The sequence below is a fragment of the Hippocampus guttulatus genome, chromosome 19, assembly GCF_054856545.1.
Source record: "Hippocampus guttulatus isolate MCC_2025c chromosome 19, RoL_Hgut_1.0, whole genome shotgun sequence".
Classification (NCBI taxonomy): Eukaryota; Metazoa; Chordata; class Actinopteri; order Syngnathiformes; family Syngnathidae; genus Hippocampus; species Hippocampus guttulatus.
The window spans coordinates 302,502-314,635 of NC_141279.1; the positions used below are offsets into that span (position 1 = coordinate 302,502).

General features: G+C 54.4%; 2 protein-coding genes across 3 annotated transcripts; one reads left to right on the forward strand and one right to left on the reverse strand.

Moving 5' to 3' along the window:
• Window positions 1-11: 11 nt before the first annotated feature.
• On the reverse strand, window positions 12-7,480 carry pde6c (phosphodiesterase 6C, cGMP-specific, cone, alpha prime). The gene is made up of 22 exons (XM_086138151.1): window positions 6,856-7,480; window positions 6,109-6,261; window positions 5,950-6,039; window positions 5,667-5,807; window positions 5,525-5,599; window positions 5,370-5,434; window positions 4,899-4,965; window positions 4,729-4,776; window positions 4,303-4,452; window positions 3,898-4,041; window positions 3,749-3,814; window positions 3,414-3,569; window positions 3,183-3,290; window positions 2,995-3,104; window positions 2,825-2,912; window positions 2,651-2,751; window positions 2,347-2,454; window positions 2,152-2,215; window positions 1,789-1,863; window positions 1,635-1,718; window positions 1,248-1,401; window positions 12-935 (listed from the first exon to the last, which is right to left on the reverse strand). Exons 1-22 carry the CDS (start codon window positions 7,321-7,323, stop codon window positions 892-894), a joined length of 2,559 nt encoding a protein of 852 aa, XP_085994277.1. The 5' UTR covers window positions 7,324-7,480; the 3' UTR covers window positions 12-891.
• A 2,677-nt stretch (window positions 7,481-10,157) lies between these two features.
• rbp4 (retinol binding protein 4, plasma) lies at window positions 10,158-12,094 on the forward strand. 2 transcript variants are annotated; one of them, XM_086138157.1, is made up of 6 exons: window positions 10,158-10,318; window positions 10,437-10,539; window positions 10,629-10,765; window positions 10,836-10,942; window positions 11,256-11,468; window positions 11,575-12,094. In XM_086138157.1, the coding sequence occupies exons 2-6, from the start codon at window positions 10,438-10,440 to the stop codon at window positions 11,625-11,627; spliced, it is 612 nt and encodes a 203-aa protein (XP_085994283.1). In that variant the 5' UTR covers window positions 10,158-10,318; window position 10,437; the 3' UTR covers window positions 11,628-12,094. The 2 variants fall into 2 exon arrangements, with proteins under 2 accessions (XP_085994283.1, XP_085994284.1); XM_086138158.1 differs by having other exon boundaries at window positions 10,217-10,318; window positions 10,434-10,539.
• Window positions 12,095-12,134: the final 40 nt, after the last annotated feature.

Genomic DNA, 12,134 nt, shown 5'->3' on the forward strand with positions numbered 1-12,134 from the left:
GACAAAGATAATTAGAGTAATGAAACATTTTATTCACATCTTTTTTCCATTCATTTCAAACAGTGTTATTCTACTGTACAACAAATGCAGAATCAAATCAAATAACAGAGAACCACTAAGAAACGGACCAATCGGGAAGAATAATGACGCCTCGCTACTTGCAAACGAGACCGCGCCGTGCCCCAAACGACACCATCGATCGCTGCCGGCTACTTAAATTGCTAACGTTTACGTGGGCGGGCTGTGCAAACTCTGCTCGCCTTTTTTTTTTTTTTTTCTTGCTTTCCACTTGAGTTTCAAATCATTCGACTCGAGCGGCGCACATTTCCGCCATGTCCGATGGAGCAAATATGCCGACAGAACAGCTCGCGGGTCCGTCGATGTGCCCGGTACCGCTGGTTGGGGACCCTCATGTTTCTAACTTTTCTTTGCTCGTGGTCAATCATACAAACGTTCATGAATGTTTTGGACACACTGACATGTTAACTGTTGTCCATTTGTTTTTGAAACGGCATATGTCCTGGCCGTATGTTAAAAAGGGGCGCATTTGTCTTCCGATTGGACGACTTTTAGTAGCAATTTGAAGCTACAAAAAAACCGAAGGCGACTCAACGTGCTAATTGGCCAGCGAGCATAAACGGGATAACGTCCATGGATGCCGTCCGAAGAAGAAGAGCTTTCTCATGAGAAAAAAATGATTCCATCGTCCGACTTGTCCTGAAAGTTCTCCTATTGTTCATCATTGTTTTTGGAAATTTGCCTCCTGGGGTTGCTAATCCGGGTGGAACTAGGTCAGACTTCAAAAAAAAAAAAAAAGTGGTCGAGACCAGACCTGCTTATAGATCCAGAGAGAAGCTCGAACCAGTCCAGCTGTAGTCCGTAATGTAGAATTTAGCAGATTGTGCATGTTTTTGACTTCCCATCACCGCCACCAGCTAGGCAGAAGAAAAGAAAAGAAAAAAAGGAAGAAAATAAGCATTTTTTTTCTTTTGAGTAACACTATCCAAGAATGTTAATGCTTTTGTGGCAAGATTCCTTGTTTTTTTTAATGCTACATTAAGGAAATGTGAATAGAATATAAAGCCAGCAGGGCGACGGAGGTCTGCATTTCCGGGTTAATTGGTGGAGCCCGGGTTTCAAAGCAAACACGGCGAGGTCACATTTAGCTGTTATATAGATATCCCGTGATCTGAACATGCTCTGTATCCTAAATATTTCTCTTGGAAAAATAGCCACGTGTACGCTACCTCTGCGGGCTTCCTCCTCCTCCAGTTTCTTCTTCTCGTCCTCGATGGCCTTCATCTTGGCGTTGTACACCTCGGCCCGCTCGTTCCAGTGGGCGCGGTTGTTGTTGAGGCCGTCAAACATGGGCGCGATCTCCTTGTGGAAGCGGGAAAACTCCTGACGACACGGACGGAGGATTGGCTTTTGAGTTTGAGTGCAGAGGCCAAATACTGTTGTGATTAACAAATGGTTGGAGTCGTTTGTTTTTTGAACAAGTGCCACCGTAGCATGGGTAAAAAGTTACAATTCTGCATTGGGTGGGAGCGACGAGGCTCCCCGCGACTTTTTTGCGCAAATCCCTTTTCCGCCTTCTCGCTACACGACGCCACCGCCGCGAATGAACTCATTACCTTGTACACAAAGGAGCACACAAAGTCAATGAAGCCGCACTGCATCTTGGGTAGCTGCTCGGCGCAGTTCCTGTCCATCATGGGCTGGAAATCACACAAAGAGCCATTTTGAGCGGGGAGCGCAAAACGTGGGCGGGGACAATTGGACGCCTACAATCGGTTGTTGATCCAAAACGGATCTCTCCAGGTCTCCTTGTTCCCAGAATTCCGCGGCGACCATCAGTGCCACCTGGAAACGCAGACAAGAGTGAGACGGGTGTCGGAAAAAACATCCTTTGCAAAATATTATCGCAAGGGGAAGCCCCGGCGCTCTCTGCACTGCGGCTGTATAGAAATGACAACAGCAGATGACACATACATCATCGGTGAGGAGGACACGTGTTTTGTCAAAGCTGCGCTGCCCGTTTTCTGTTTTTGGGACAAATGGCCTTTTTCTTCTGGGGCAAAATAGAAATCCACTTCCGGCCCCGGGATCGCATTTTATCGACACGATCGGGAGGCCGCGCAAGCCGCCCACCTTGCTTTGCACTTCCCACGGTTTGGTGATGGCGGACAGGTCGCAGCCGGTCATCATCATGGCCCTGGAGCGGCGAGAGCAGGGGGACGGATAGCCGGTCCGGATGGGGATAGGGGGGGGGGGGGGGGGGGGGGATCCAATGAAATGACACGTCAGGCGTGACAAAGACAAGCGCGGCCGCCGCATGAGCCTTACATGACGATCTCCTTTCGTGTGGGGTTGTTGGATATGAAGGCCGTGGCCTCCTTTTCATCCGTCATGGGCTCGGTGGCGTTCACGATGTTTTGGAACATGGTTCTCTTTCTGCGGGGGCGCGCGCGGTGGCAAAAGGAGCAACACTCAATATGTTGAAGACGACTCCAACGTGTCAAGAATAAAACGATTCCTGCGCCGTATCACGCTCGCCAGAAAGAAAAACGATCGCATTCAAAATGAAAGAACAACTACGGCGCCTTCCCGACATTGCGCCGAGCGACGGGCCGCTTCCCCCGTAACGCACTTGAAGTAAAGCGCCAGATCAGTGGCGATGATGCAGACGTCAAACAGGTGCTGCACCGTCTCAAACTGCCGCTTCTGAAGGTTGCAGAAGATGTTCAAACTCTGCAAAAGACGAAACAAAGCGCTGGAAAAGGAAGCGAGGAGCGACGGGATGCAGGAAGCCAACCGCTCGCACCTCCTCGCCCATGAGGGTTTTGCTGTACTCCAAGTGGTGCCTCTCCATGATGGACGAGCCGTGAAGTTTGGCCAGAGGTGATGCGCTCCTGCACGGGAGGCGGGCAATCGCAACACAGCCACTCAGAAAGGAGCGAAAAAGCGCACGCGCGGTGACAGGTTAGGACTTGCTTGGTCTGGTAGAGGTTGTTTGTGCCTCGGTGGTCGATATCGTGGCAGAAAGCGGCGGCCACCATGGCGAAGGCATCCAGGTCCGAGTAGTACTTGCGCAGCTTCCCCGTCTGCGCGAGCAGGACCGAGTGAGGTGTCATCAATCTCTGGATATCTACACGCACGCAAGCACGGGGGGGGGTCGCTACCTGGAGCAGGCAGAACATGGTGTGGCCCACGTTGAAGCCGTGCCGCCAGTTGTGGTAGGTGATGGAGCGGTAGCCCTTCCGCACCGTGTACATCCAGCGGGTCAGCGTCTGAAGGAGGACGCAAATCAAGAAGGGCTCGTTGACTCCTTCCACGCCGCCAAATGAGCACGCGCGGTGGACGGGCGGCGACGCCGAAGCATCCGCGCGACGGCGGCGGCGCTTCGGGCTCACCTCTGCGGGAACTTTGAACTTCTCCACGACGCCGAGCTCAAAGAACATGCGAATGCCGGCCTTGATGAGGTCGAACTCCGAGACGGGGAAGTCGCTGAAGGCGAACGAGTACAAGTTCTCGCCGTTGACGTTGTCGGCCGTCGGGCACGTCGCTCTCTGCGACGCCAAAGGGGACATCGGAAATCTCGGCCGCGCGTCCGAACGACGGCCCTCGGACCAAAAAGCCGGGGCGCCCCCGCTTTAGCCGTTCAAATGTCCCTCGTCATTTGAACGGCTAAAGCGGCACGCTAACATGCTAACAAGCGGCGACGACGACGTCCGGCCGGCAGTCTTACCAAGAGTTTGTACATCTCCTTCGGGTCGCAGTCCTCCGGCTCACAACTGAACTTTTCTTTGGTGTTCTGCGTGCGGGGTCGAAAGCGACACAAAAGAAAAAGTTGAAGGTTTCGGGCCTGCGCGGCGCGGCGCGGGCCGAAGCTCTTACCAGGATGGACTGCAGCTCGTCGGAGGTGCACTTGCTCTGGTACATGAGCATCTCCTGGGCGATGTCTTTCCTGTGCTCCATGTGGTTGAGTTTGTCGTAGGTGTCGCAGTTGAGCACCGACCAGCCCAGGAATTGGGTCAGCGCCTGCACGGCGCGGGACGTCAAAAAGAAAATCCCCGCCACAATACAAGACAAAGAGGAGGGAGGACCACGCCAGGGAGCTCCCTTTCCCCTCCGCGGATGAAACGGCTCGCTCGTGTGCGCCGCGCGGCAATTTCGATCCGCGCGGCCCTTTTCCGAATCGACGGTGGGAAACCAGACCGGAAATAAACGACGCCCGGCCACGCTGCCAATGAAGCTTCCCGTAATCAAAAGCAAAAGGGGCACGATTGGATGGCGACCCACCTCGGTGATCTGCTCGTCGTATTCGTCGAAGGGCTTGCCGTCTTTGCGGTTGAAGAAAGTAGCGATGCCCACGATTTCCTCCTTCTTGTTGACGATGGGCAGAGACAAGACGTTCTTGATGACGAAACCCGTCTCGTCCACCGCTTCTTTCTGGGTTTGGAGCGCACACGCGAGCGACGTTGACGCGACACAAAAACAACGGACTCGTCGCGCTGGCGCGCTACGTTCCGTACCGAGTCCTCGCCCGCATCGAAAACCAATCAAATAGAATCAAACACTCTGACGGGAAAGACCGATGAGTCACCAGTGTGTCAAACTTCCGCGGTATAGCGCCGACTACCGCCAAGGAGGACTTACTCCATGTGAGACGGTATCGGCGGCCTCCGCAAACGCCCGCTAGCTTAAAATTTCCCTCCGAATACGCACCTGAAAAGTGAAGTAGTCATCTCCGGCCACGTTCATCATGTTGCAAATCTGCCAAAAAGAAAAAAAAGATCAAATAAGACGCTCTTTCCAATCTTCCCGGCAAATAATCCAACGGTAGGTCACGTTGGCATCGGCTGCAGTTGCTCATCGATACGCGCGGCGGGACTTACAAAGCCGTTCTCCGCCACGTAGGTGGGAAGTCCGCTAAGCAAAGCCCAATGATCGGCGGGAGGACCGCTGACGGGGAAGAAGGAAACAGCAACTTAGAACAGCGGCTCGCGGCGATGGGACAACGTCGTTTTGCACCGCCGCGGCCAAATGCCACTCGAAAACGTCAACGCGTGAATTCAATTTCTCCGATTTCCCCGTAGGACGCATTCATGGCGGACGAGAACAAACGGACCTCCGTTCAAATCGGTCACCTCCGAACGGAATCCTTCAGAAATGACACCGACAAAGAAGAACTCGTTTGATTTTGCGCTCGCGACTTTGTGTTCATGCCCGACCGAATATTGCAACAAATGAAATTCCCGTTGAAACTCGGCACCAAGCGCCGCTAATTCTCCCGGGGAACGTTTGGCCTTGGAAATAGACGGACGGCCACGTGTGCGAATCTGTGTACAAAAGTCGACTCCACTCACGGTATGACTTTAATTTCCTCTTTGCCCTCCAGGAGGTAGTCAATGATCTTGTAAAAGATGATCTCCTGGGGGGGGGGGGGGGAAGCAAAGATAAATATAAGAGCATGTGGACAAAAAGCAGCGGTTTGCGTGGTGGAGAAGAGTTGGTTGGGTACCCTTCCGTCGGGCGTTTTGGGGCCTTTGTACGGCTCCACGTCTCCCAGTTTGACCGGCCATTCGTCGTAGAATTCCTAATCGGGGCGGAATTGGAGGTTACGCTCTGAAGGCGGCGTCCCGCGTGTGTTCTTCAAGACCGACCTTCTCCTTGGTCATGTCCAGGAGGCCCACGGAGTAGCGCTCGCAGTTCAGGTAGATCCTCACCGTGTAAAGGGCTTTGTGGAACTGCCTCTCAATGTCGGTCAACTCTTCAAAAACTTTACTGGCTGACCAGAGCAGCACCTGGACGGGATGGAGGAAAAAAAAGTTTTCACGTCCATCGAGTACAACTTTCTTGTCAAATGCGCAGCGCGGATGAAACGTCTTCCCCCTCAAACAGACGAGACAACAAATTCTGCGACAATCGCTCGGATGGGCGCTTTACCTGACTCCTCCTGGACTCCACGTTGAACATGTAGGCGGTGTGATGCTGCAGGGCGATGACTTGAGCGAAGGTCATGTACTTGTGGAAGAGCTGAGCGCCACGCGCCGGGACACATTAGAGCCGTCGCGCGGAAGCCGCGGAAAAATGGTTTCGCCTCACCGCTTCATCCTCGGGTGTGAAGTGAGCCGCTCCGATCTTGTTGAGTGCGACGACCACCCCCAGGCACTCTTTGTCAGCCATCAGGGGGTACGTGAGCATGCATTTGGTCTTGTAGCCCGTCTGCTTGTCCACAAAGTCGCAGAATTTTTTATTCTGGGGGGGGGGGGGGGGGGGGGGAGCGGAACATTTGACATCAGTCGTCCGTTTGCGATTTCATGAAGGACGCGACCCAATTCTCCCGCCGCCCGCTCCGCAATTCATGGCCGCGCTTCCCGAATGAATCGCCGCCGAGTCGGCACTCGACCTTGATAACGGACGACGGTGAATGACGAGCCCCGGAATTAATCGCAGCTTGGAATGACTTTTTCCGCGGAAACCGACGGCATCGCGCCCTCCGAGTGATGATGAAGCAGGCGGCGGTATTTTATCGGAGACAAACTGAGGCGTCACCTTCCATATTTGTGGCCGAAATCAACAAAACGGTCCCAAGACGCATTCGGGCGAGCCCGAGCTCCCCTTTTACGGCCCATTTCAGAGCATTAGCCGGCGGACAGAACAGGAAGCGCACACCCCCTGCGTGATACGCAAAGAGAGATGCGACATCTTTCGCAAGTCAAAACGAATCAATCAAATTCCAAGTCCCGAGGTGACCTCGACTTTTGGATCGAGACTCCAGCCTGCCTTCACGCGACATCTACACGGCGACGGCGCTCGCAACGCCGATGGCAAGGGACCGGCGCTTCTCACCTGAGAGACGTCGGCGACGTTTTGCGGCTTCTTGGAGGAGGCGGTAAAGCCCACGATGCCCATTTCCAGGGGGAAGACGATCTCGGTCTGGGGGTGCACCAGGTTGCTCTCGTATTTGGACGTCGGGGTGACGTCGAAGAGCGACGTGGCCAGCTCGGGGATTCCGTTGCGGGACCTGCACTGGTAAAAGCCGACCCTGTCGGCCTGCAGGATGAGGGCCACGCGCCGCAGCACCTTGTGCAGCGACTCCTCCACCGCGCCTTGCTTTTGCATGGCCTGCACCAGATCGAAGATGATGGCGGCCTCCTGCACCGAATCGACATCCTTGAAGGAGGCCGCGTCCTTCACTTGCACGGTGGCGGCGAAGGCGGCGCTCAGGGCCTCCGCCCGCACCTTCTTATCAAAATATTCTTTGGCAAACTGCGGGTTGTTGTCCAGATATTTCTCCACGCTGTCTTTATCTGCCATTCTCACAACTTTTGACAGCTTCTGTCTCGTCCTCCTATTGAAGCATCACCTGTGAGGGAATTTAAACCCCCACCCCCCTCCGAAAAAAAAAAAAAGTCCTAGAGGGGCCAATGCATCCTCCTCCGCGCTGCCCGACGGGAGTCACTGACGGCGTCCCGGGACGCGCCGAGGCTTAGAGGCTGAAAGGATCAACGCGGACGCTAATTAATGTGACGTCACGCCATTAAAAGCCCCGCTCTAAGCGTCCTTAACCCCGGCAAATCCCGCCACTGATCATTTTATATCTGGACGCGCAAGAGGAGAGACGGCAAAAAAAGAGCTAGCTTGCAGCTAAGCGCGTGCTATTAGCAACATGACAAAATGTCCTCAAAATGTCGGCTACCTCGGGTGGATTCATCCGCATTTCGATTCGCGTCGGTTGCCCGAAAAACTCGGAGGAAAAATAGCGCCGGGGGGAGCTGTGCGACCTGGACTTTAGTCATCAAAATTTCTTTCCTCAATTTATTTGTTACGGAGAATTTTAGAGGCCTTTGAAGCGCTCGTTCCAATTGATACCGAACGCGAACACAAAAGAAGTCATGAAATGCAGAATGAAAACGGAAGGCATGTATCAATCGAATAACAGCTGGGCATCCTTTTCAACGACAACACTCAGGAATTTACATTTGACCAAGCACTTAGCTGTGCTTTTTAAACGCTAGGCAAGCACTAAACTCTTGGTGCGTCAAAGTCTTCATGTCTATTCCCTATTTCAACAAAATGACTTCATCAATTACCAACACAAAGTGGTTTTAAATCATCTATTGAAACGGGAGACTAAAACGTTTTCCAAACAAATTGGTAGCCGAGATCTAAAGCATCAGCCGAGCCACTCATGAGCGAAGCCAAGGTGACCGAGGCCATGTTAGCGTACCGAGGCTCGATTAGCCTTCCCAAATGTTAGCTGACTTTAATAGCATTAGCATCGCCACTGAAAATTCGAGCTTGGGGGGCGGGGGTTGTTTGTTGACATACGGACCTCATTTGGTGAGCTTTCCTGAGGCGGACAACGCGAGATGCACTTTTGTTTCACTTTGCCAATCCCGACACAGAGGTTGCACAATTATGAAAACAAATCCAAGCGGAGGAATTCAGAGCTTGGAGAGCTTTCAGCAAACTGTCAGAGATGTTGAGTTATGCACACTCAAGTTGTTTTTTATTTTTACAAAGCTTGCAAGTACAGCTATGAGATTGACTAATTGCACTTGAACGAGCCAACAGACAATGTTTGCGTGTTTTGTTCTTGCAATTTTAGATGCACTTGCATGACAGGTCATGCTACAAAATGAGATGGATGAGGTTTGTTACGCTTCATAATTTGACAAGTATAACAGTGCGGAGTCTCAATGGTTGCGTCAAATATCGCCGGCGCGCTTAATCAAGGTTTAACGGCCCGGCACGTATGTAGTGTCTGCCACTGTTAATTGGCAGAGCCCGCATATAATGAAGTCGTCGCGAAAGTCCCCGTCCTCCGAGTTTAAATTGGCCAATTAAGAGGATGGCGCCGGCGCCCGAGACCTAAACAAAGACGGCCGGCTATTATTACCCGCCCCGCGGGGGCACCCGCTTAAGCGCGTTGGCCGCCTGGCAAGACAAGCGGCGGCTTTCTCTTTCTTCATTTGTTTAGCGGGCGCAGATTAAGGCGAGCTTCCCCGAGGGAGGGCTACGCGAGGTGCGGGGGCGGACGCGAGGAACGCTGCGAGTAAATCAGACGCGGAGGAATCGATGAGACAAAGATTCGCCGCAATCCTGTCGTCTGTGTCGATTTGGCTTCCGGGAGACGATCCCATTGTCGTGCCACCCCAGCCGGCCAAGTTCCATCAAAAATGTCACAGGGAATAGTTTGATCAAAATGAAGCTCCTCAACTCACTTCACTTTTTTTCCCTTGGCACCAAGATGCAACTAGATGGCCCGGGTCGATGTTGTTCGATTCAATTTCGTAACGTCTTTGCGGAGAGGGGGGGGGGGGGGCGGGTATCAACAACTGGAACACATTAATCACAATGTTGGAAACTTTACAGGGAAAAAAAAGCAACTCTCCAACGCAAAGCATGATTAACTCCCTAAAGGATGGCAGGCGGGATTCCAGCCAAGTTGATACATTGGATTGCATAAAATGACCCCCCCCCCCCCCCCCCCATTCCCCCATGAAAAGTAGAGCTCACTTCCTGGCCAACGCTTACGATTGCGAAACGCAGCCCTCGCCTTTGGACGCCTTCCAGCCGCTATTCATTTGACGGAAAATCGGCAGGGAGCCCTCGGGTCACGCGGGGAGCAGAGGTTTGTTTTTTTTTGAAGAGTTGGAAGACAGGGGGGGGGGGGATGTTGCAAAACATCCAATTGGACATGGCTTCGTCAACGAAAAACAATGTGAGCAGGAGGGCGGGGGGCAGGCACGTGGTTTCGGCGCGCTGTCCTCCGCTGTTTACGCGAGAGCGTTTGAGTGCGCGACAAGGCGATAAACGTGCCGGACGGCGAGCCCAAATCGCCGTTGCCTAATCTCGGCGTCGTCCGCTCAGACGCAAGCCGACTTTTGATTTCATCAAGTCGGCGCAACGACCGGAGTCAGTCAAAACCCGCTCGGGTCTTACGGAAGCTTTGCGCAAGCGCGCGGGGCTGTTTGTTTTTAAAAGGGGCCGCACAGGTTAATCAATATCGGACGGGACGCCCCCCCCCCCGCCCCCAGATGCGGCTGCTGGGCCCCGCCGGGTGTTTTCATAAGATGAGATAAGAGCGAAGAAGAGAAACACGTGCGGCCCAACGGGGGTCACCGCAGTGGACCGAGGCACGCGGGCGCGTCCGACTTTGCTCCAATGGAAGGCCGGCTTTGGGGATGCGCCGCCGCGCGGGGGAGGTTCGGTCTCCGCGAGTCGTTGCGCAACCGCCGCCGACAGCATAAAAGCCCCCCGGAGCACCTCGCCGGCGGGAGCTGACTTCCAAGCGCCGGCTCGCGAGGTAGGTATCGATCGCGCATGCAAACCAGTGTCACTTTTCAACTCTTTGCCGACCCCGTCTGGGATCTTCGACTCGAGTGAAGGCAAACGCCGTCGCCGTCCGTCTCGTTTCAAAGCAGAATGCTGCCATACGCGCTGTCCCTGTGTTTCCTGGCCCTGGCTTGGGCGCAGGACTGCCGAGTGTCCAACTTTCCGGTCGTGCAGAATTTCGACAGAAACAGGGTGAGGCGCCGGCCGACGGGATTCTCCCGCGACGGGGCGGGCCGCGCGGTTGACCGAGCGCGGCGCGCCGCGCCATCTTGTGTCCGCAGTACGCGGGGACTTGGTACGCCGTCGCGAAGAAGGACCCCGAAGGTTTGTTCCTGATCGACAACATCGTGGCGGAGTTCGTCGTCGCCCAAGACGGCGCCATGACCGCCACGGCTCAGGGCAGAGTCAACCTTTTCAAGTGAGCGCGTCCCGTCGTCTCGGTCGGCGCGTCCGCGACCGTGTCTAACGTCCTTCCGTCCGGACCCCAGCAACTGGGATACGTGCGCCTTCATGCACGCCACCTTCGAGGAAACCGGAGAGCCGGCTAAATTCAGGATGAGATATTGGGGCGCGGCCGCCTACCTGCAGACCGGAAGTAAGTTTCCGACCCGGACCGAAGCGATCGAGCTTTACTTTCACGCGAACGAGTGCGAAGGGCTTCGTCCGTGAAAACGGAGAGCGTCATTCCTGCCAAAGCTGCGGCCGCAACCACGATTCGATCCGATGCGATCAAAGGCCGATCGGGAGACCCCACGTAAAAGATCAACATTGCCTCGCGGGGTTCGGTCGCAAAGGACCGACGCGCGAAACAACGTCCCATTTGTCTGTCGACCCCGCGTCCGAGGGTCGCGGTTTGCGGAGCGGAGATCTTTGGCAATGACCCCGACCGCGCTCTTTGGCCCTTCCAGATGACAACCACTGGGTCATCGACACAGACTACGACAACTACGCCGTCCATTACTCGTGCCGACTGGTCGACGGGGACGGCAGCTGTCTGGACAGCTACTCCTTCATCTTCTCCAGACACATTACGGGTCTGAGGATGGAGGACCAGCCCAAGGTCACCCAGAAGAAGGGAGAACTGTGCCTGCTGGGCAAGTACAGACGCGTCCCGCACAACGGTGAGTCGGGCGCGGGGCCAAAAACCAGAGAAGCGCTTCCGGGGCGGCGTTTCACGACGGGCCGCGTTCGGGGCTTGACGCTCCCTTTTCCGTCTCCGCTTCACAGGCTTCTGCACGGCCAGCGGTCAATCTATTCCCACCCAGCAACAGGCTTATTGAAGCCCCCGCCGGAGGCGCGGCGGCTCCCTCGACTTCCTCCGTTTCGAGTCGAACCAACGACAGCCTATCGCTTGATCGATACAAAGCAGAAAATGCCACAAGTGTCGCCGTTACCCTTTTCCGACGTCCCCGGTTGTCCTTCTACGTTAGCCTCCGGTCGCACGAAGCTTCTCCTTATCGCCGACGGAGGCCGCAGTCGGGAAAACGTGTCTACTTAAAGAGAAAAGCAATGTTAGCAAACGCCGCATTTTATTGACAGAACCGCGTTTGGTTTTCAAGTCGGGCCGAGCACCCCGCGGGATGAGTCCGCCCACCATGTTTACAAGTGAAGTGCCTCGACATTTTTGCCTCCCCGTTCACAAGCGGACTTGGCTAATCATCGGGCTCGGTATTCTACAGCGTCACCGGTACGCATTTCATTCGACGTACTTGATCATAGTTTTGTGAAATAAAACATGCACACCGTTGGCCGATTCCCTTTTTATCGCGCTGAAATTGTTATTCGGG